This window comes from Leuciscus leuciscus (assembly GCF_965113295.1).
Source record: "Leuciscus leuciscus genome assembly, chromosome: 5".
NCBI lineage: Eukaryota > Metazoa > Chordata > Actinopteri > Cypriniformes > Leuciscidae > Leuciscus > Leuciscus leuciscus.
The window spans coordinates 41,132,362-41,155,633 of record NC_138729.1 but is presented as its reverse complement, the minus strand read 5'-3'; the positions used below and the strand labels follow the sequence as shown (position 1 = coordinate 41,155,633).

Here is a 23,272-nt window from a genome sequence, read left to right as displayed (position 1 = left end):
ACTTGTTTTTTACCGCAGCTTGTTTTGGATGACAACAATTCTGGCCATCTGTAACCACTTTTGTTCATGTAGGCAGCCTACTAACATGGCTGGTGTGACCGTGTAAATTCCATCCTCGGTTCTTTGTGGTATTATTTGTGCAGATTTTAATGGGTGAGGAGTGTGAGAGCATGCCTCCCTGCCTTATTGTTCTCATTGTTCCACATTCCTTGGAAAACTGTCCAGCATCTTTCTGGACATTATCTGGAGTTTTATGCTTTAGTGCCCAGGGTAAAATTCCCAGCCTTAAACCGTATAACCCAGAACACAAGCATGGCAAAGTGAAGTAGTTTTGCACTTCTTTTACTCTATGCCAGTATGTTTATTAGATGTTATCTGCATTTTGTGTTCACTTTGCTATAAATTCTCAGTGTCTTTGCCAGGGTTGCTTGGCTACTTCTGATAGATCTTTTTTGCATTCCCGTGCTAATGGTGACCCACACAAGGATGCAGTTGCACACAGTTGAGGAAAAGCATTGCTGGATGCACTTGGAATGTACATGGACACAAAGATCAGTTTATGGTCTGTATTGATTTGGCAGTAAGTTGGCTTGCAATCCTTATTAACCTGCCAGGAAATAATGAGTAATTGGATTTGTTGAGTCTGATCGCTTTATTGCTTAAAGTGATAGCACAACTCTTCAGACACTAAATTATACCTCAAATCATGTGTCTTATATCCATTGCACCACAAATGGAGCAGAATGTGTTATCCATTTATATTTATTACTTTTGGTTATAGGTTTGTTCTACTCTGTAAAACTGTTATATTTATAGTAAAAAAATTGCAGCTCTGGTTCTAGACATTTACTGTAAATTATACCCCAACAATGTTTTCAGTATTACAGGATGGCATAATTGGTGACTGTATATTTTACAACTTATTTCATAGTGCTATAATGTTAATATAGCAATCTACTTGCACTACCAAAAATCAGATTTTTACCTGAATTAAAATGTAATGATATCCACCAAAACTAAATGTAACACAAAACATCCTATGTACATCACAGATAACAAAAATAAGAATAGGACTTCTTGCAATGTCCCTTTACTGTTTTTCCACCATTAATTATATGGCGATTCATAGTTTGTTCTTTCAAAAACCAACCATATACAATTTTTTTCACCATAAAGGGCCATTAACATTTTTCATTTTGTATTGTTGATTAATAGTATACTCCATGTCTATAATAGCCTATAAAATATAATATTGTAGACATTAAGAATATGATCTGTCAATGTTTTTCATCCGATTTGTGAAATGTTTAAGAACAGTGTTTATTAGAACGTCCTGTAACTTTCGTAAAGGTCTTTTCTTATTTTGCTGACAAAAGCACAAACTGAGGTAAACATCGACTTTTTCTAGTGCCCTTCAAAGAAATCACAGCTGCGTCTTGGTTTGTTTGTTTGTTGGAATTGTGCTGTATTGTGTAAGTGTGTTTTCACAGGCTGCATCAATGTCAGTTCCCTTAGCAAATGCAGTGTGGTTTGTGCAGGGGAGGCTGGAGAGGTTTAACAAGGCTGATTCTTTGACATCGGACCAAATTGAATTGATAAATGACACTCATTTTGCAGTTAAGACAGTTATGAACCTATGAGACCGTTATGACACTTTACTTGAACTGTGCTTGACATTTTGCAGAGTTTTCTGTCAGTGTTTCCATCTTATTTTTGCGCCCTGCGATTAGAGCATCATTATGAAATGTTTAAAATGTTATTTTTTTTATTTTTTTTTGAAAAATCGTGCATTCAGCTAAAAAAAATGTTGGATGAACTTTGCAGAAACGGTCACTTTTTACTCTAACTGTATGTTTGAAACATTTGCTGTTTGTTTTCCCAACAAATCCATGTTCAGCGGACTAAAGGTCAGATAATCACGGATCTGTTTTCGTACTAATTCTTTTATCCCTCGCTTTGTCCCCTGGAACATTTCTCACGCATTATATTTTGAGATTCAGTTCAGAATGGAGTTCTATCATCCTGCTGTAAATTGATATTGTGTTGCTTGGCAATGAATTCACACAATTATACTTTCCCTTTCTCCAGCGCTCTGAGACTCCCATTGTTTCCTTTTTAGGGGACATTTTCATTCCAGTCAGTGTCTTACTGAATAAGATTCTTCAACATATGTGCTGACAACAATGTTGAACCTTTCAGCTGGTGATTATGGCCAGATTATGTGGTGAAATTATACAGGGGACTTTTATTTGTATAAATGGATGTTTTATGTCATTATGTAACTGTCTTGGATGGTCTATGTGGAATTTTTTTTTTTTTTATGACTCATGGAAGTGTCAAGACAGCTATTGTGTGCTGGAGTGATGCAGCATGTCGTGTTTTGTGCTAGTCGGAGGAACATGGGCCGTTGAGTGAAGTCATTGTTTGTTAGCCTTTCCTTTGTGAAACCGATCACATCTTGGAGATTTGGAGTTAATATACGTCCGATGCCAAGCTTACACTAAAAGACTAAAGCCCTGTGTGCATTTAATATACTCCATTTATTGTTGTCTGTCATGTTGCACTTTGATCAGTCACAACCATTCACTGTAGTTACAATCTTAAATTTCCTACCATGTCAACAAACAACACGTTAGTATAGGCCTAAGTATAGTGTGCAAGCTGCAAATTTAATATCTTTTTTTTTTTTTTTTTTTTTTTTTTACTTTCGGGTTCATTTATGTCTGGTTGCTCGAAACCTGCATGACTTTCTTCTTTGGAACACAAAAGAAGAAATTTTCAAGAATGTTGTTAAAAATACAGTTTGGGTGACTTCTATTGTATATACAAAAAAAAAAAAACTTTCTCAAAATATATTTTCTTCAGATGAAATAAACCAAAGTCTCAAAGTTTTAAAATGACACGAAGTTGAACTATCCTCCCTTTAATACATCTAATGGTGGTGAGCTTCAGTTTTGTAGTGTGTGTGTTCTTGGTTAAAGTAAACTAAAACCCTCAAATTATTAATCATTTGGCAGGTTATTTGACTTATTCTATGGCTTGCCTCGGAGTGATATTGGTGGGCCTGTCTGCTAAAATAGACCCTTGTATTATAGCCTTTTTTGGCTGAAAATTATCTCAATGTGATTCAGTTACACATCAGAGAGCTCTGCTTTGAGAGTCTCCGAGTCAACTGGGTACGTTTTGTACTTAAAAGGCCAAATTTACTTCTCTACTTGGTTCTACCTTTTTTTCCATTCTTTCCTGGTGTGGTATTTTGCTGGTGTTGCTAGGCGATTCATGAGTGTTTGTAAATAGTACAGGCTGGATTTCACCATGTGTTACTTGGCAGTACTTTGCTCTACTCTGACAACAGCAAGACTCTGCCTTCAGACAGCCAACCGCAGTTCGACTACATGAACCTGCTGATTCAAATCTACGCAAAGTGCAACGCCCCTCTCTCTTTTTCCCTCATGCTACTACTCGTTTTTTCTCTTGCTCCACCTGGCTTGCAGCATGCCTGCCAAGAGAGCCACAGTTGTGACCCCATGCTAACCTCTCACACAGCAGATGCAAATGTGAGGCGGAGTATCTGTGTATTGCGTTCACGGAAGAGTTGTCTTGTGACATTCCGTTGTGCCAGTGTGTTGTAGAGACTAAACACCAGCTACAGGATATTGGTGAGCAGATTGAGCACAAGGTCAGTGCGTTTCATCTGGATTCACGGCCACATGCCACGTTGGGTCTTCAGAGCGGTGCAGATGTCAAATCAAGTGCAGCTCTGCTAATTTATGGAGCAAACCTCATTGGTTCTTGCGGAAGCTCAAACGTGCTGCTTAACACGAGAATGAACCTCATTGGTTCTCGCAGGTCAAGCAAACATGCTTGAGCTTCCGTTTACCATATCTGATGTGTGCATTGGTGAATGTTTAATTTAATTTATTTAGACATAATGGCCAGTTATCAGCCATAACGTGAAAATAACAATCAGCTTGTATCGACCAGAATTTTAATATCAGTTCATCCCTATCTTTAACTGTTTCTGGATTTACCCTATTGTATTACATACTGTTTGTTTGCATAAGCAAGTACATTACCAAATGAATCGGTTAAAGGTGGCATTGAGCCAGGCTACATTGTCCGATTAGATTGGATTTAATGGTTGAACACCTTGCTGTTCTAACTGAGAGAATCTCATCTCATTACCCACTGAGTTAGCCGTGTTGAACATGATCGGTTTGGGTCACTGTAAAAAGCCCATGGGTCTTTAGAATTTGAATGCACTTTACAAAGGTTCACTTTAAGTTCACTCCAGTCTTTACTGTGTTTTAATCGTTTGAGAACACCATTATAGACAAGATCTTTTCCGGAGCTGTTTGTGCGAGGTTGTCCTTCTGGCACGGTAAGACCATCTGATTATCACTTTATGGGGCAGAGTATATGACTATGAATATACAAGCACTTCTCTCCTCACACACGATCTACACTGCAAGCATAGCAATGTTGGATGCTTGAAATGATTTATAATGGCAGCGATTGTCATTTTTGCCACTTGCTTCTGGTATAGATTGAGTGTAAAACTGTGATTCACGTTTGTGTAAGCTTTGATTTTATCTGGATTTTAAGGTGTGGTGATTTATGAATTTCACAATGGTGAGGTATTGCATTACATATGCTCTGAATTATACCTTTCTGTTTGGATTGTATATTGGGATTGTTTTATATCCGATGTAGTGATTGATTAAAACAGACAAGAGAATGCAAGCAGTGCCTCTGAATGCTCAAGAAAGCCTAATGTTTGACTGATCCTTTGCAGAGGCTTGAAAATGAAAAGTGTACTGAGCCAGATGAGGCATGCATGATACCCCCCCTTCTTTAAAGGGATAATTCAGCCAAAAATGAAAATTCTATCAGTAATTACTCACCCTCATGTTGTTCCAACCCCGTAAGACTTTCGTTCATCTTCGGAACCCAAATTAAGATATTTTTGATTAAATCTGAGAGCTGGCTCACTCCCCCATAGGCTTCTATGGGATCGAAACTTGCCAGCTCTCAGATTTCATCAAAAATATCTTAATTTGTGTTCCGAAGATGAACGAAAGCCTTACAGGGTTGGAACAACATGAGTATTTGATCTATTGAGATTTGATCATTACTTATTTACTTGTTTATTTACTCATTTATTTAATTATTTACTTGGTTTTATTATCGCGGGAAATGAGAATCTTTTTGTATTATTTTGCGAGCATGGTGGAGTTGGTGACAGAGTTAGATTTCACCCTAGAGGCGATCCCGTGGATATCATGCAATTTGCAAACTTTGCACGAGAGTTACGCAGGTAAAGGAGTCTCAGACCACAGTCAATTATTCCCTGAAGGTGAAGCTTTTGGCATCTGACGCTACACAGCACATTAAATCTCTCACAACGAGAGTGGAATCTACCTCAGTGCTGATAACGGTATCTAATTTATTGGCTTAATATTTTTAAATAATATTAAAAATATTTAAATAATATTTGAAGATATTTATATAACAAGTACTCTTGACAATTTGTGAATAGATCACCTTGCAATTCAGTTTTGATGTGGGATGTAGTTTTGTATTCTGTTTTATAATAATATTATTATTATTAATAATTTAATGCATTAATGGGAAAACTGGCAAAAACTATTGTCAAAGGCATCAGCCATCGATACTCTCGTCTGTCCACACAACCCTACAATACAAGTTACAAGATAAAGCTTGTTCTTGGTGATTTGTGGTTTGTTTTCTTGTAGCTCTCTGATGATTCATTTCATTAGCTGCTTTAATCAACTAAGCAGTAACCAAGAAGAGAAGTGATCTAACCGTGACTTTCTGTTTCTCAGATTGTTTCTGTACATCCTTATTTGCACAAAAGACAGTTTGTTGAATCTAAAGCTGCTTTTAGAGAAGTTTGATGTGAAGAGCCATCTCTCCTGCCCAAACAAACCTTTTCAGTTCCACTTTTGCTCCTTGAGACATTGCAGACAACTTATGTCTGGTGGACGAGCGACCTTGGCAGCTCATGGGAAATGAGGCAATGAAAGGGGTGGGAATGAGGAAACGGCAGCAGTTGAGTTTGTTTGGTGTAAGTGTGGTATTTCGAGTCCTCCAGCCGAATGAACCTGCTGCAGTGCCCTGTGTGAGGCCTTCTGTGGTGTGAGATGTAGCATCATGATTACTGATATAAGGTAGTCTCTGACTAATGTGTTTGTTCTTCTAAAGCGGTTTAGGAAACATTTTCTGGTATTGCAAGCATGGCCGCATACATACGGGTCACCTGAGTTCGAGCTTGGCTCGTGTCATTTCCTGATCCCAACCCCCTTGTCTTATCATTTCCTGTCTCATCTCTCACTGTCCCAGTGTATAAAAAAAATTGCACAAAGTTAAAAAATTATGTAGAAATGGGGTGTATATTTTTCTTCTTTTTTTAAATGAATATGTTCAAGCATTAAGAATGGTTGGTTACAGGTGGAGTTGACAAAAAAAAAAATTAACCCGATCTATTTTTGAAATACATGTTATTTATCTTATTGCGAACGATTTATCCATCCACATGTATTTTTTTTTAAAATCCAATAATAAATGCTGGACTCTAATCATTTAGTCTGCTTAAACCCCTCAAGCTCATGTTCGTCTGCCTCCACTTTTCAGTGCAAGTCATTTTTTCTTTTTCCATAATGCACTCGGATGTACGTCACAAAAAAGATCTCTCGATACTTCCATTTCATGACTTTGAAACGGCATCTTCTGTGTCCTTTTACATTGGATTCATTCTTACTGGTCTATGTGGTTATAACAAGAAAGTCATGATGCGTCTTTTTTCCTCTAGTGATTGATAGCATGTTTTTAGGAAGCTGTGGTAAAGTTTTGACATGCAGTGCAGCAGATTAATGTCAGTTATTCGAACAGTGGCTCTATCAGATAAGGAATAAGAATATTTATATATTAACATATATTAGCAATGCTGTAAGGAAGTTAAAGTTGGCTTGAAATGGAAGTTGTGATAGTCTTTTGTTCCTTATCCTGACGCATGAGTGAAACCGCTTCTCAAATAAGAAAAAATATAAGGCGAGACTTGATTTAGGTTGTCCCGCCCTTGTGCTGGTAAACACATTAGCAGGGGAAAAGATGTCCTTAAAATCGGATTTGATCTTTTGACGTGCACTGCACGAATATACTAGCCATCATCCTGCCATCGTTTCTTTTCTTGGTTTTAAAAAGCAAACTTGAAGGGGTAATTCACCCAAATTTTCTTAATTCTGTCATCATTTACTCGCCCTAAGGTTGTTCCATCCAAACCCGTATAAATGTCTCTGGTCTGTTGAACACAAAGGAAGATATTTTAAAGAATATGGGTAACCAAACAGTTGTGGGGTCCCATTGATTTCCATAGTATGGAAAGAAAATTGGATGGAAGTCAATGGGGTCCATCAACAGTTTGGTTACCTATATTCTACAAAATCTCTTCCTTTGTGTTCAGCAGAACAAAGAAATTTATATGGATTTGGAACAACTTGTAAATGATGATAGACTTAAAAAAAATTGGTAAACTATCCCTTTAATATTTATCAGGCCCTGATCAGGTCACAACGAGCACATGAAAATGCGCCGTGCAGGTTATATTTATCAAGCAGTAAAACCCCCCCCTTCCGCTCCCAAAACTAGGCATCTGTGGATGAGAGTCCGAAGCAAGGACTGCTGGGATGACACTGTCCTGCAGCACTTTACAGGCGATAAGTGGAACGAGAATTTTAGAATGACACGACAGTCATTTATGACACTTCAACAACAACAGCTTGTTCTGTGCGTCATCCGGTACATGTACAGAAATTTCCTTTTTCGGTTTTCAATCCGATCAAGTATTTACATGTCCTTTCGAATGGATTAGAAAAGGTTTAAACCACCCCTTACAATCCGAAAGAAATTTCAATCGGGTTTGGCCATTTGTGTCTTAAGATACTGGTGTTAGGTGAGGGGTGTTGAGAGAGAGAATTTGTAGCACGTCATTAGTGTAAAACCTTTTATGCTTTACGCTCTATCATGCAACACAGTTCAAATTTCTTCTTTAGTCAAACATCCACACCCACCAACATGAACTGCTTCCTGACCTCATTCCCCACTGCTGTTACACCAGCCTCAGGGCACCTCGTCCTCCACACTTCACGATTGACTGCTACTGGAACTACACTTATGCTTCTATACATAAGGATTGGATTTTGAGATGTGACCGTTGAACTCAAGTCCAGAGAGAAGTGCTGTTTTTAGATGAAAGTTCGGATCTAAAAATTGATTAAACATTACAAGGTCAAAACATATTTTTAAAAGGGAAATGTATGCCTGGATGAACTGTTCATAATCTATCAAAGATCTATAACATGATTTTAGAAATAAATTAAGTCTACCATGTAAGATGCTACTAGAATCAAGCACAGTCTTAACTCCTGCCAAAACCTTTTGCACCGAGATTATGAAGCTATTTATTTAAAATGTAGGTCTAAATGTGCTTATTTGGGTGTGAACTACATTACAGACTTAATCACATTGTTATTGATCCCCTGAGCAATGAGGTTTGTATTTAGCTTTTTTCCTTATCTTTTTCATTGACAGTTTGTCTCAATCCAGCCCTAGTGTTTCTCCTGTTTTAGTTGGGCCTCTTTTGTTTTTGTTGGGAAATGGCATGAAGACAGAATGTTCTTGTTATTCAGGTTTGTTTGAGAATTAAAGCAAGACAAGCCGAAACATAGTATAGAAACCAACGTGATGTGTTGACGCTTATGTGGAGTTTCCCTGAGAAATAGGGTGAGTAATGTACTCTGAGTGGGGATTTATCCTAGCTTTTTCCACATTCGGGATAGTGAACCCATCTGGCATGTGTGATGTCAAATCGAGCTTGTCCCACTTTAAACTCGCTTTGATTTTTCAGCAGCAATTGTTGAGATGGATTTCATCATTATTCTTTATGCCAAACACTTTTAAATCATTTTAATATGGCAGTTTTAGCTATGTCATTTTGGAGTGCCACTGTTCTGCTCAGGTAATTATTAACTTTTAGTGCAAACGCTGCAGCGCTTGTCATGTTTTAGGATTATATTTAAACTAGCCAGTGGATTTGAGACTCTTTAAACAGTGTAAGACTGACATTTACACTGACAACTACTTGTCATTAACAAATGTTAGTACGTGGCTCATATCTGTTCAGTGAAAGCACGGAAGCGTTCAGGTCATGTGATTGCTTTATTCATCATTCTTGTCATGTTCTTCTCTGCAGATATGTTCAGACGGGTTGTACGACAGAGTAAGTTCCGGCATGTGTTCGGCCAGGCGGTGAAGAATGACCAGTGCTACGATGACATCAGGGTGTCCCGGGTCACGTGGGACAGCGCCTTCTGCGCGGTTAACCCCAAATTTGTTGCCATAATCGTGGAAGCCAGCGGAGGTGGTGCATTTATGGTCTTGCCTCTTCATAAGGTGAGAGATCTGTAAAACTACACTGTGCTTAAATGGAATTCTTGATTCTATATCCATTTCTTTCAAAAATCTTACTGACCCACAACTTTTGAACTGTAGTGTACATTTTCAATTTCCACACCACTGCTGTGATATCTCACTCTACATAGCTGTATTATAATCATCAAATATTTTCTGTTTGGCTGTGATGTTTTTAGTTTGCATTTTGTGAGGACACAAAATGTACGTGACATATTTTGTGTAAGCCTTGAATGGTTTATAGGAAAAGTTGGTTATTGGAAGTATCCCAGGAAGGATGTTTAGTTTAGTTTGAATATTTAATGACCAAATCTGTACATTTTAATGTGTTGCTTTGATCTGTATGGAGTTCAGATTCTGTATGGAGATATTAGATTTTGACTTCTACATCTGAAGCTTTTTAAAGGGATAGTTTAACTTGTTGTATTCAAAATATTTACTATTTACTCATGCCATTCCAAACCTGAATGCTGATATGTTTTGTCACTGTGCTTTACTTTACACTTTAGACTTCTCTCTTCCATATAATGATAGTTCATAATGATCAAGAAGCTTGTCAAGCTCCAAAAAGGACACAAAAAAGGCAAAAACTTGAGTATCGGATTGTGAACACATCTTGTGAGTCTGTAATTTTCAGTGAACCATTTGATTCAGTCTAAAATTCATACTGATTTGTTCACAAATCTGACTGATTTGGTTTTCACTTGAAAGAGGTTACCAGCGAATAATAATAACTAAAATTCTGTTTATCGTTCTGTTTCTCACAGAACGATACACTTTTATGGTTCTTTTATACTCACTTTGAATTGTTGTTTTATGGAAAAAATTTGTGAGAAGATTCATCAATTTCTTCTTTATTTGTATTAAGGGATTAAAAGCAGCATCCAGATTTGAAACTACATGAAGACAAGTAAATATTTCAGGTGAACTATTTCTTTAAAGTTTGAGAAGAACATTGAATCATCAGAGAAGTCTTAGACCTATAAGAAGCTGAGGAGATTATGTCCTAACTATGGAGAAAGAGCCAAGTGACAAAATGGTTTTGCGGTCTGAAAATTTGATCTAAGGTGAGAGTGTGGAGTTGCTCCCTCCACTTAAGCCTGCTTGAACTACAGCTGTGTCACGCTCATGGTCTTTGTCCATGTTTGAATGTACACACACTTAATTACAACCTTGCGTCTCTACAAACGGATACGATTATGAAAAGTATGATTCATTAGACATCTGCCTTGTTCTGTTTCAGTCAGAGCTGTTAGGAGTGGAGGATACTCTGCTGGATGTCTTTGAGATGGGGATGATAATTTCGAGGGTTTTCCCTAAACGACAACCAACCTTGTTAACCGATCATTAACCCTTAACCGACAAGATTGTTAAATTAGAATTAAATTATATATATATATATATATATATATATATATATATATAATATGAAATAAATGTTTAATTTAAATAATTAACAGATTAAAGGCACAATATGTAATTTTCGCCGCTAGAGGTCGCTTATTCAAAACAAAGGCGTAGCTTGATGATGCCGTGATTTAGTGGAAACTAAAGTTGTTGTCTTTACCTCTACAGAGGCTGTCTATGTGAGCCCAACGCTTGTTTCTGTTTCAGTTTCGCTTTAAATGAATTAATTTTGGCTTGACGTCTTTAGTTACGAAAAAAAATCGTTTAAAGGTAGGGTATGGGATTTGCAAAATGGCCGGCCGCCAAATACACAACTCAAATGGTCCTACCTTCTTTCCTCCAACGCTGGCCCTGACTCCACCCATTCGAAGAACATGGACGCGCAATCATGCACGAGGGGGATGTGGGGAGGGGGGGTATGGTACGACCGTTTGATTGACGAACTTACTGTCCAATGATTCTAGGTGGTCTTGGAAATGATTGGCTGGAGTTTTTCGAGTCCTGCCCGTTCCACAGATGATTAAATTGCTTAATTTTCATTTCAGTGTTTCTAACTCAGTAGCTGTAAGTGGGTTAGGAATAGGATTTCAAGTGATTTAGAAAAAATGGACAAAAAAGAGAATCACATACCCCACCTTTAACCGATTATTCGGTAAAAAATTCTTACTGTCGGTTAATGGTTAACCAGTTAGTTATGAGATTCCATACTTTAAGCTGTTGGTGAGCATGTTCTGCCCATGTTATTCTGAAACGTACTTGTTTTACGTACTTGCAACAACACTTTAGATGTTTAAAATCACAAATTATCTAGACCACATAAAGCTGTTCCCCCACTTTACTGTGCTAATGATAAAAAACCTAAATGGCACACTTTTATCGTTTCTTTTGTTGTCATTTTCATCAATAACACAAAAAGTGCCAACATTGCTGCAACAGTATTGATAATTGCAACTAAGATTTTACCGTTGCCCTCAAAGGTATTTGCTACCCAATGATGGTAAGATATCTTCTTTTCTAATGGCTTTCTGAGTTCAAATGTGATGAGAAAAGTCGAATTTGTGAGCTGAATCTGCAGCCGTCTGTCATTTGATATGTGTGATGAAAATCTTGGGCCTGTAGGGATTTTGTTACCTCTGAACTTAATGCACTATCCTCTCTAACCTTCTAACAAGGTCTGCTTGTGTTACAAAGCCAGAGATTTTGCTTGAGATGAAGCTTGTCACCTAGTCTGTTATGTTCTTGGTTTAGTGGTTTAGCATTTGTGGGTTTAGTAGTGCGTCTGCATGTTTGTGCATGTTGAAGTGTGTGGTTGACTCAGATTTTTCCAGATAGTTTGAAGGAGTGGCCTTCATTTCCCCATTTCTTTCTTTTTGTACTGGTTTTCAGTTCTATGTAGAGAAAGACAAACAAATGGTTCAACCTTTTTATCGGGTCTACTGATAATGGCACCAGGTGGTGGGTCTCCAAAGAACGATACCCAACAATAGTACAGTTAATGTAACTTATTTTATATATTGTTTTGATTTTTACTCAACATAGCCATTCATTTTCAAGTGAGAAATGTAAAGCTGCATTTTTAGACAGACCAAAACAAAGATACATTTGATGGCCATTTAGATTGTGAAAACAATAAGCAAAATATAATGATATGAATAATAATATTAACAATAATGATTATTATTATTGTTATTGTTTTTATTGTAATATGATAAGTTGTTTTCTCTACAATCATTTAGTTAATTTTTCTGTACACAAAGAAAATCTTGCTTCTATAATGGAATTTTTCACAGAAATATTTCACAGAAGAAGATATTTTAAAAACTTTGTAACCAAACAGTTTTTTGTTTTTTACCATTGACTGCCATTTCAAAAAAACAATATTTTTATGTTCCACATAAGGCAGATGTGTAATAAAAAATTTAAAAAAATCATTTTTGGTTGAATCCTTTCAGACTTCATTATTAGTTTTGTATTTTGTAGATAGCCATCTGTAGAAAGTGTTGTATTTGTATAACTGATGGTGTAATTTGCCACATCTCAGATTACTGTGGTAATACTGGCAAGATTAACACGACATCCCAGAGCAGTGGTGTTGACAAGCGGAACAGCGTTCTGTAATTAGAGAGCGCTCAGACACGACTGTGACATCCAAACCTCTTCGGGCTCTCGTCTGTCATCAGCGTCACACACGAACACTCGCGCCCGCTCGTAAATGATGTCACACTCAAGCGCTCGGCTGCCTGGCCAGACGAGCTCAGTTACAACCAACTCTTATAATTATCTTGTGTTATTTACATCATTAGTTTCACTGTCGGTTCCTGCAGGCTGCTTTCCTGGAGCCTTTATAAAGCCCAGGTTTCAGGTCAGCTTAAAAAGTGATGGATTACACCAGTATAAATCCTTTGTCATTCCGACCATAATGTTCAGAGTCAGACTCACAATGCAAGTGTGTGGGAAATGTATTAATCTGTGGAAAAATATATATATTCTCACTGTTGTGTGTTTTCTCTGAGCAGATTGCTTGATCCATCTGTCTGTTTCTTTGACATAGGACTCAAATGAGCTGGGATCAAACATTTTTGCTGAAACTTTAAGGTTTTTGTGAAGGAATCTGAATGTCAGTGCTTTTATAGTCTAAATGTTTACATAGTTTTGCTTAGATATTGTCAGCAAAGTATTTTTAGACAAGTTCAGACTGCCAAACTTGCAGTATGTGGCATCAGTGGGTTTTGTGAGTGAGTGCGGCTTGTAATAACGTACTTTTTGTACGTTTTTTGTTTTAAATATACATTTAGCCTCCAAAAAAATTTCTCACTTCAGTTTGTGTGCATTTTTTTGTATCTGTGTTGTGTTCTGCCTGCTGTCCTTCTGCTTTGCACCCCTCCCTAAGTATCCACTGGGATTCAGCACTGCATCTGTCTATGGTCCGTCTTCCCGGGACACCCCTTTCCCAGCAGCCCCTTGCAATCAGACAGCTGGCTCTGGGGGAGCTATTGTTCTTGTGTGTATGCCAGGTCCTGCACAGCTCTTTGTTTCCCAAAAAAATCTGTATGGGAACTCTTCATCCTCACTTGATTCCCTAAAATCCTCAGAACTATTCTTCTGTTTCCCAGTAAGGAGCAATGGTAGCTGTTTGGTTGAGTGTTCGAAGCTCTTGATGTGTAAGTGGCAAGGCTGATGGAGTTTCAGTATGCTTATCTAAATTGATCATTTACTCCGCCTCATGTCTTTACAAACCTGAATGACTTTCTTCCTCCTTCTGAGGAACATAAAAGAAGATATTTTGAGAAATGTCTCAGTGTTTTCAAGTAATACAGGTTTGGGAAGACAGGAAGGGTGAGTGACGATAAGGGTAGTGATAGACTTGTATATCAGCAGGTCCCGTGACAAAATGAGGGTGGGCTGACTTATTGAGTTGGCCTGCTTTCATCAGGGAACATTAAACCGTATTCCTGTCGTCCTCCTCAATATTAGATTTGTTTTTTTATATTGGTAACGCTCGATATTGGTCATGTCTCTCCTCTTAACATTTAGATTATCTTTGCCGTCATCTGACACTCATTTAAATGTAACCTTTAAAACACTAATCATTTCATAACCTTTAGTAAATAAAATTTTCATACTTTACATTATGATGTTGTGATACCTTAATTCACTTAAAGTAATAAAAATGATTAATTTTAATACTGGCCATTTGTTATTTTCTAACCAAAAAGAAAATGTATTTATTTATTTATAATTTTTAATTGTGGATTTTTGTATTTGTTTACTAATATATTGTAACTTTGTTAATTTTAATAAGTACATTTTTAAGTGTTCGTTTAATCTTAGACATTGCTTGCCTGCTCTGTGCTCAGATACTCCTTTTTGATTTACTCCTTGAGGCTGAGCTGCCTTCTATATTTACCTGAACGTGGCATGTCATGACTAGATGCCCTGCTCCTAAGTGAAGGCATTTGTGTGTGTTCGAGTACGTTTTGCCGTAAGGAGAAGTGATGTTCTGTAGTAATGTCTTTTGAGTCTAGGGGAGTTTCAGCTGGGTTGTGGCTAGATTCTTTGTGTGGGAGGCAGAGCAGCATGACTCAGACTCTTATTGTCTTCCCCTTCAAGAGACCATCAGGTGTCTAACTACTCACATGCTGTCTGTCTCTCTCTCAGCACCCTCCCCCTTCACTCAGCTGTATACTCTCATTAACATATGAAGGAAGTGCTAGGAAACGGATGGCTGTGGCCTTCTGCAGGCCTTGCATTCCTACTTTCCATTCATCCCTTCTCTCTGACCACCTCTAATAGTTTATAGCACGAAATATGAACCATCCTGCAGGAAACTGCCGTTTACCCTTATGCCGCCAGCCTTCATGATATTAGCAACAATTTCCCTTTAGAGCTCAAATCCTGAAGTGACAAGGAAGCAGACTTTTATAGGGTGTATTTAGTGACTAGTTTTCACTTTGAAACTTAATACCTGGTCATTTGAGTCTTCTGTCATTTCTGCTTGTAGAAATGTTTCGAGTTCAGCGTTTGTGGAGTTTTTTTAATTTAATAAAATGACCAATGGCAACCCTCTATGGACACTGAAGCTTGAGTCGCCATTGGCCAGTACGTTTTTAATTTTATTTTACTCGCCAGAATTTTACATGGAATGCAAGAACATTGCAAATATAAAAAAACTACATAAATATAAAATATACATTTCAAGCACTATTAAAATCAATTAAACAGTCTGTAATAAAATGAGAACAAATGATCAAACTAGAAGCAGTAGCACAAATAAACAACAGAACAAAGATGCAACTGAAATGAACATAGCTTTTCAGGGTTTCAGGTAGATCTAACAGTATTCACTTTCTGTACATAATCTATCTAATCTGTATCTAACTAAAGTAATCAAATGTGAAATAACACTGCATAGTATTCACTGCACAAGTATAGATGAATCCTTATAAAAATCACTCAATTGTCTTGACTGAATAACTTTGTAACTTTAATAAGTAAGTCTGTTGTTTGATTAACACTAATATTAAAAACAGCTGCAGGAATAATATTCCTGCTGTCACTTTAAGATATAATTCACGGGTCCAATACACTGATTCTGTACACGTGTTTTATTTCTCGACTGTTTACGTTCACTTAACGAATATGTTTACTAGTATACTCACCAAGAGGGTAATATTGAATCTATACTGCAATAGTTTTATATCATCAGTCACCCGATGCTGTTTATTTGTTACTTAAGGTATTGATTTTGTATCATGTTGAAGCCAAAATGTTTCGTATTGATCCAGCCATATGTTGGACACATTTGCTGGGATTCCTGCCTCTGAACTGGGCCCATGCGCATGCGTCACTTCCCAGAAAAGAGGAAAAGCAGGAGAATGAGAGCACCAAAGATGAGGAAAGAGAGAAACAGGAAAAAGGGGGCACACACAAGGGAAGTGAGAGTTCAGTGGCTATACTTCAAAGTCCACCTCCATATATTCTGTGCAGCCACATGGACAGATGTAACTTAAATTGTGTGTGTGGCCATTGATGTGTCATTCTGATTCCCAGTCTGTATTCCAGGAGCCCCCTACTGTTCCTGCTGCACTGACTGAGCTCTGGCAGCTACTGACTGCAGATTTTACCTTATATGGTCATCCTCAGCTCCCCGCCTGTCAACCTTCCAGACCCATTTCCTCTTTCCTCTCCATTGGCTGAAGCACAGTGCTTGCGCCCAATAGAGTCTTTGATAGACACATAGAAGAAAAGCGGGCAGTGTGAAGGGAATTTTTTGGTTAGTGTGTAAAGTCCATTGTGGCCATTTATTATGTTTTTTTTAATTGTTATTATTTATAATATTTATATACTATTATTATTATTATAAATGTATAACATTTCATTTGACTTTGTAATTTTTTTTAAGTTAATCATCCAGAAGTTATTTTAAAGGATTTACAGAATTTGACATTTTTTGTCAATTTTGTCATTTATCCATAAATTAAATCCAGATGGGATGTCACTACAGTACATAACTCACCGTCATTTCTTGCATGAATTTAATTATCTGAATAATTAAATAATATGATAAATGCAATATCATAACTATAATAATTATAAATATATAATTTTATTTAATTACATTTTTGTATTTGGAATAATAAATGTATTTGTGTTTTTTAAAAATATTTGAGTGTCAAACCTCAGGATCTCTCTTATCTAGTGATCTTTCTTCCTCATATCTTTACCCTATTCTTCCCCCCTCCTCCTCTTTCAGGTCATATGCATTAGCCAACTGCGTAGTGTACACCTGCTCTCATTCTGACACACCCTTGGCACCGCCCCCTCTGCCCTGATTAGCTGTTTACGTGGATCATGAATTGTGGTTGGACAGCAGCTGGGGTGCTTCAGTCAGGTCGGCTGTAGTCTGCTGCCTCTGGGTCCTCGTGAACTCGCAGAGGAAATGGAAATTTCCATGCTGACTAGATAAGACAGACATGCTTCAGCTACTGCAGGAAGCATCTGTGGCTCTGTAATACTTTCTGCTGGCCTCTTCCACAGTGTGTCCAGTCTTTCTGTCGCGCTCATTTCCTTTTTTCCATGGTTTTCATGTCTCTCTTCACTGGCATCTCTCTCTTGCTCTCTGGCGTGGTTTTGTTGAGGCGAGGAATCCTTATTTAAATATGGTTTATTGATTGAATGGGTTGAAACCCGTGTTAGTTGAGGTGAGGGATCTGCAGTAGTGCTGTTGCTATGCAACAGGTTAGACTCGCTGCACTGCAATGATGGTTTTGGACAGCTCTGGTTTTAGTAAGCTATAATTAAGTTACATAAATATTCATGATGTAAGTTTAGCAGAGCTTCCCTGTAAGTTTTATTTACCACATTGCATGCTTAATTTAATGATAATTCACAGTAATATTGTGAAATATTATTTATTACAATTTAAAGTAGCTATTCTATATATATTTTTTTTTTTATTAATGTGATGACAGCTGATTTTTCAACAGGCATTACAGGTGTCACATGATCCTTCAGAAATCATTCTAATATGCTAATTTTGGTGCTGAAGTAATATTCAGTAATATGCTATCAGTGATCATGACATGATGGATCATTTGAAATCCTGGTAATCAGTTGATATCTGCATTTTTGTTTCTTTAAGCTTCTTTCTTTGACTTTTGCTTTCAAAATTTGCTCATCCCCTAAAAAATGTCTTGTGATGATCACAAGCTTGCATAAGCACACATATAGGCAAGCTTTATATACTGTCTCTGAGTGTGTTAACTGATAAAGCAAACCAATCCATAGGCAGATGATTGCTGCTAACCTTCTTCTCAAATGTCAGTGATCCATAAAATCCAACTGGCAATAATGTCAGTAAATAAATATAGCGGCTAATGCTAGTGCATCATCCTGATCCTCATCGGTTAGAGGCTTTGAGTTACGGGTTTTCACTGGAAGGTTCTCTTGAGAGAACTTGTGCCCTTTTATCAACTTCCCCCTTTTTTCCGCCATCGCCTCCTTCCTCATGTCTACGACTAAACAAGTGCAAATGATCATAGGATAACCAAAAGTGTTGGTGTTATGCATTACAGGTAAAGTGCATTATGTAATCGGATTACTTTTTTGATGTAACGAGTAAAGTAACATTACTTTATTGGTTCCACTTTATTTTGATCATCCACTTTAGAAATTCTACGATAAGTAACTTTTCAACTACAAGTCAACTAACTCTCATTAGAGTATTAGTAGGCTGTAGTAGACTGTCAGTAGACTGTTAGGTTATGGTTAGGTATTAGGGTTCGGGTTAGTAGAATAAGTTGACTTGTAGTTGCCAAGTTACTTATTGTCAGTAGAATGTCTGTTGGGGGACCAACAAAATTAAAGAGTTAGCAGATATTAAGCAGACCGTCTACTAATCCTCTAATGACAGTTAGTTGACATGTAGCTGCAAAGTTACTTCTAGTTAGTTGAATGTCTGTCTGGAGGACCAACAAAAGAAAGCGTTAGCCGATATTAAGCAGACAGTCTACTAATCCTCTAATGACCGTTGGACTATCCAAATAAAGTGGACTATCGAAATAAAGTGTTACTGATTTATTCATTGATATTTGAAAAAGCTCTCGGATTTCATCAAAAAGATCTTAATTTGTGTTCCGAAGATGAACGAAGGTCTTACAGGTTTGGAACGACATGAGTTATTAATGACAGAAATAAAAATTGTTTGGGGTGAACTAACCCTTTAAGTAATGTTCTGGGTTCAATACAAGTTAAACCGTATCGGAGCTGTACATTTTTTTAAATGTATTAATAGTTTGCTAGGTGTATTATCTTCTGGTTAGGTGATGTTTGTTTTCTTTAGGTAAAGTTTCTTGTCAACAGAGCTATACGGGTAGTGGCGTCATATCGCTTTTTGCATGTATTGTCTTTACCAGCTTTACAGATTCGTCATAACTTTACACAGACAATATCAGTAAGTGATTCGTAGCTTGTTATCTTATGGTGCATGTGATGGTTGACAGACCGCTGCCCACAGCTGGACTTTGAATTAGGAATTTAGTTTTTTTTGGCAAGCAGCCGTATCAGTGTGTGTGTATCATTGTTTAGCTGTTCATGGACTGATTGGTAATCTGTATTTCTGATAATAGGGCGGCATTTCTTTGTGTTCTGTGTGAGTCTTGGATTATTTTCTCAGTTTCTCCTTTTCTTTCCAGTTACCTTTGAACATTTCTTGTGAACTGGTTTTGTCGTCTTGACATTTTTTTCCACTGCTCTCATTTGAAACCATCCACACGCACAAGAAACACGAGGGGCGGTTAGCTCACAAATAGCTACGAAAAGGTATGGTTTCTCTTTCTCTTACGTAAGGCCGTGTTCTAACCATGCCCAGACTTGAGAAGGAATGTGTACACCGAGTGGTTTTCTGCACAGGTGGGTAGTGTCTCTTTTTTTTTTTTTTTTTTTGTACAGGCTGGGCTTGAAAATAGTCCAAGCTGTTGTGGTCTATCGGGCTGGGCTCTCTGCTGTGATGTCATCGCACCATAGGCAAAGCACCAGCATGAACAAAAGAGCGGGTGTGGACATCTCTCTACACTGAACAATGTGATCAGATGACACCTGATCACACAGCCCTGTGTAGAGATTGTGCTCTCGCGAGAGATCAAAGGTCATGACCTTTGAGCAGAGGGCACTGATGACATCAGGAAGTCAGCTGACTGGGCATGGGACCGCAGCCGTGCCTTTATTTGGCTTCTTTGTTTGCTGTGTACAAGGGAGAGGAGGGAAATCTTCTGTTGAATTTTCTCTCTAGTCTTCAGGCCTGTGCATTGTATAATGATATTACATAAGGTGCTTAGAATGAAGAATAATACTGTTTTTCATATACAAACAATCGAATTGGACTTTTGCAGACCTGTACATATCTTTAAATATAACATTTTAATATGTTTTGGAAAATTATAAGTACAAAACAAAAGTAAGGCTTGTTGTTTCTTTAAATGCACTAATAGATAGTAATAAGCAGCATTATTTACCCACATTAAAAAAATTATAATTTATTATTTTGACTCTCAAATCTCTGAAATGATTCATTTAAACAGACCATTTGAAATGAGTGATTTAAAATAATTAGGCCTATTATTTACCAAAAAAATGTGCAATAGTCATTGTTTCTATTCCCAATATTGTTTAAATGTATATTTTCAGCAAAATATAATTAGTATTTATTTTTTACTCAATATTTAACTGTTGTGGTTTATAATTTTCACTATCATAGATGTTTTTTTTGACTGGGTAAAATCATCTCATTTTAGCTTTCTCACACTACCCAAACCTCCGTGTGACCTTTCACTCCAAGGGTCAATGGCCTGTTGCACACGTATTTCTATCTGCATTTTGAAACAGAGCTGCAAGAACAAAAGCCTCGCAATCTGTTTTATTACATATCAGCTGTCGTGTGTAAATGTTTCTGCTGTTCGCTTGAATGACCGGATGAGCTATTGTTTGACAATTTGGAGAAGAATGGCTTCTTCTCAACCCCCCCCCCCATTTCATGAATGCAGACCAGGCCTCAAGTGTTTGTTTTGGTGTTACGTAGAGCTTGGCTGTCAGAGCTCATTTCATTTACCCAATGGGCCAAATGCTTTCATAATCTAATTTTTGTCTTTGTGTCTGTTTTCTCTCTGCAGTCGGGCCGTATAGATAAGGCCTACCCTACAGTATGTGGCCACACTGGCCCTGTTCTGGACATTGATTGGTGCCCTCACAATGACCAGGTCATCGCTAGTGGATCTGAAGACTGCACCGTGATGGTATGTCACCCTTTCTCTCTTCACTTCCACACATCCACTGTCATCATTTAAACGGCCTTAGAAAACTGATGGCATTTTAACATCGTGTCAGACTTGATGCTAACTAACACAGACGCTAGGTGAGAAATGTGTAATACATTTGCATATGTAATGAGAGGGTGTGTTTGTATATAAAAAAAATTATTAAATGAAAGTATGTTGAAAATTGTTGCGCAAACAGTAGTTCAAGCTCAGGTAGGTAAAAACACACATGATGTGAAGCGTTTGTATAATAAAATATAGACAATCACAGACATTCGCATTTGGATGAGATTAGATTCCTCAGAGGGCCGCTGAGTTTGCCGGAAAACACTAGGAAATTTGCCCCGGAATTTTTACTGAGGTTGAATGAGAGAAAAAAACAGACATGGGAGATTTGTATGGGATTGAAATCGTAAAGTATGTAGGTGAAACACGAATTTCTCGAACGTCCCCCTGGAAAACTAGTACCGTCCGAATAGGGCTTTACTAAATAAATAAAAAATAATTTCTGAAAAATAAAAAAAACTGATCACAAGCTTTTGAATGGTATTGTATGGATAAATCTAAATTTAATTCTATAATCAATGCATTGATATGTATCATTCTGACAATTAACAGATCACATTGCATTGATTACAGAATTCAACTCAAAGTAAACCGCTGCAGTCATTTTAAAGCTTGTTTATTGATGGGTGGATTTGACCATTTCTAGATACATTTCCATAAATAGCCAGCATCACATCTCACCCCACCCATTGAGTCCATGTGTGGCTGGCAAAGTTTGCCCCATGACTCATGCGAACTGCAGTAGATCGGATCATAGCATAACTGAAGGCTTGCTTCTCTGGACTGTTTTAGATTAGTTTAAGCCCAGCCTGAAGTCATTGAATCAGCAGCTACCATTTTATAGTTCTGAGGTCAGTCTGGCTGGCTCTGGGTCTATTTATCACTCTACTAGCCCTTATTTGGCCAGTGTGAGGAAAAAAACGCAACTCCAGTGCTCGTGTACATGTAATGAGTGTGCAAGTGTTACGTTTATTTGGACACTGTCTCTCGTCCGCTCTCTTGGGGAATACTGAGGCCGGGAAGTTGATGATTCCTGCTGTTTTGCTCTGTCCTATCTTCCTAGATCCATAACATCGGAAATATATTGATTACGGCTGGGCATTGACACGAATTTCATGATTCGATTCACAAGCTTTCGATTCGATATCGATTGATTGTGGCCTATCAGTACATGGCAAATTTCCTTAAGGAAAAAAATCTCTCTCAATGTTGTAAACCATACAGGGAACCCCAGTTGGTACATCATAATATTAAAGGTTTGTAGGCTACTTGCATTTAAATTACACATTCAGTTTTTATATACATTTTCAATTACATGAGTTAGTTTTTACACATTTTAACAAAATATATTTAAACATTTAAATGGTGGCTGCCATAAAAAAACATGAAGGATTTATTCAAACAAAATAAGTTAAGTAAAAATACAACGAATATGCAATATAGTTTATTTATCTAGCTGACTAACGAGTTTTTGGACATTGACTGGCTTTTCTAAGGTAAATGTGACAGTTTACAAGCTTTTTATTGACGTCGTTCCGCGGTTGAAACACTGATTGAGCCATTACATGAGACATGATACGGATTTCTGTTAATAGTAATGTATCTTTTAACATACCATTTGATGTTCATTCATGTTTATTCCGTGCTTAACTAGTATCAGAAGAGATGATTGGTTCACGTGCGCTTCGCGCTGCTCTTTCTATTGAACGGCAACAGCAGTCTGTCACCCCACATTAAAGAGCGCAAAAACAGTATTTATTGTTTGTATTTCATACTAAAACTGACAGAATCTGAAAGGTGAGACTTTTTCATATCAGAAGTAACGAGGCACAAAGCTTATTGAGATTTGTTGGACATGCGTTTTGTTCATTCAATTGAGAACAGCATAAACTGAAAGATCAATTCTTGTGATTCTAATTAGTTATATCGGTTCTTCAAAATGAGAATCGATTAAAATCGAGAAATCAATATGCATATATTTTTTTACCCAGCCCTAATAT

The 23,272-nt window shown here is 37.4% G+C and overlaps 1 protein-coding gene and 1 long non-coding RNA gene across 5 annotated transcripts in view; both read left to right on the top strand.

Annotated features, from left to right (window-relative positions):
* Positions 1-23,272, top strand: part of coro1ca (coronin, actin binding protein, 1Ca) — a 52,175-nt gene that overhangs the window by 15,942 nt on the left and 12,961 nt on the right. For all 4 annotated transcript variants that reach the window (XM_082170174.1, XM_082170177.1, XM_082170175.1 and 1 more), the window contains 2 exons: positions 9,272-9,471; positions 21,063-21,185. In XM_082170174.1, the coding sequence (XP_082026300.1) occupies positions 9,272-9,471; positions 21,063-21,185 (323 nt within the window). The remainder of the gene's footprint in view (positions 1-9,271; positions 9,472-21,062; positions 21,186-23,272) is intronic.
* Positions 9,517-20,919, top strand: LOC309499269. The gene is made up of 2 exons (XR_014206190.1): positions 9,517-19,716; positions 19,846-20,919. It is a non-coding gene; the product is annotated as an uncharacterized lncRNA (long non-coding RNA).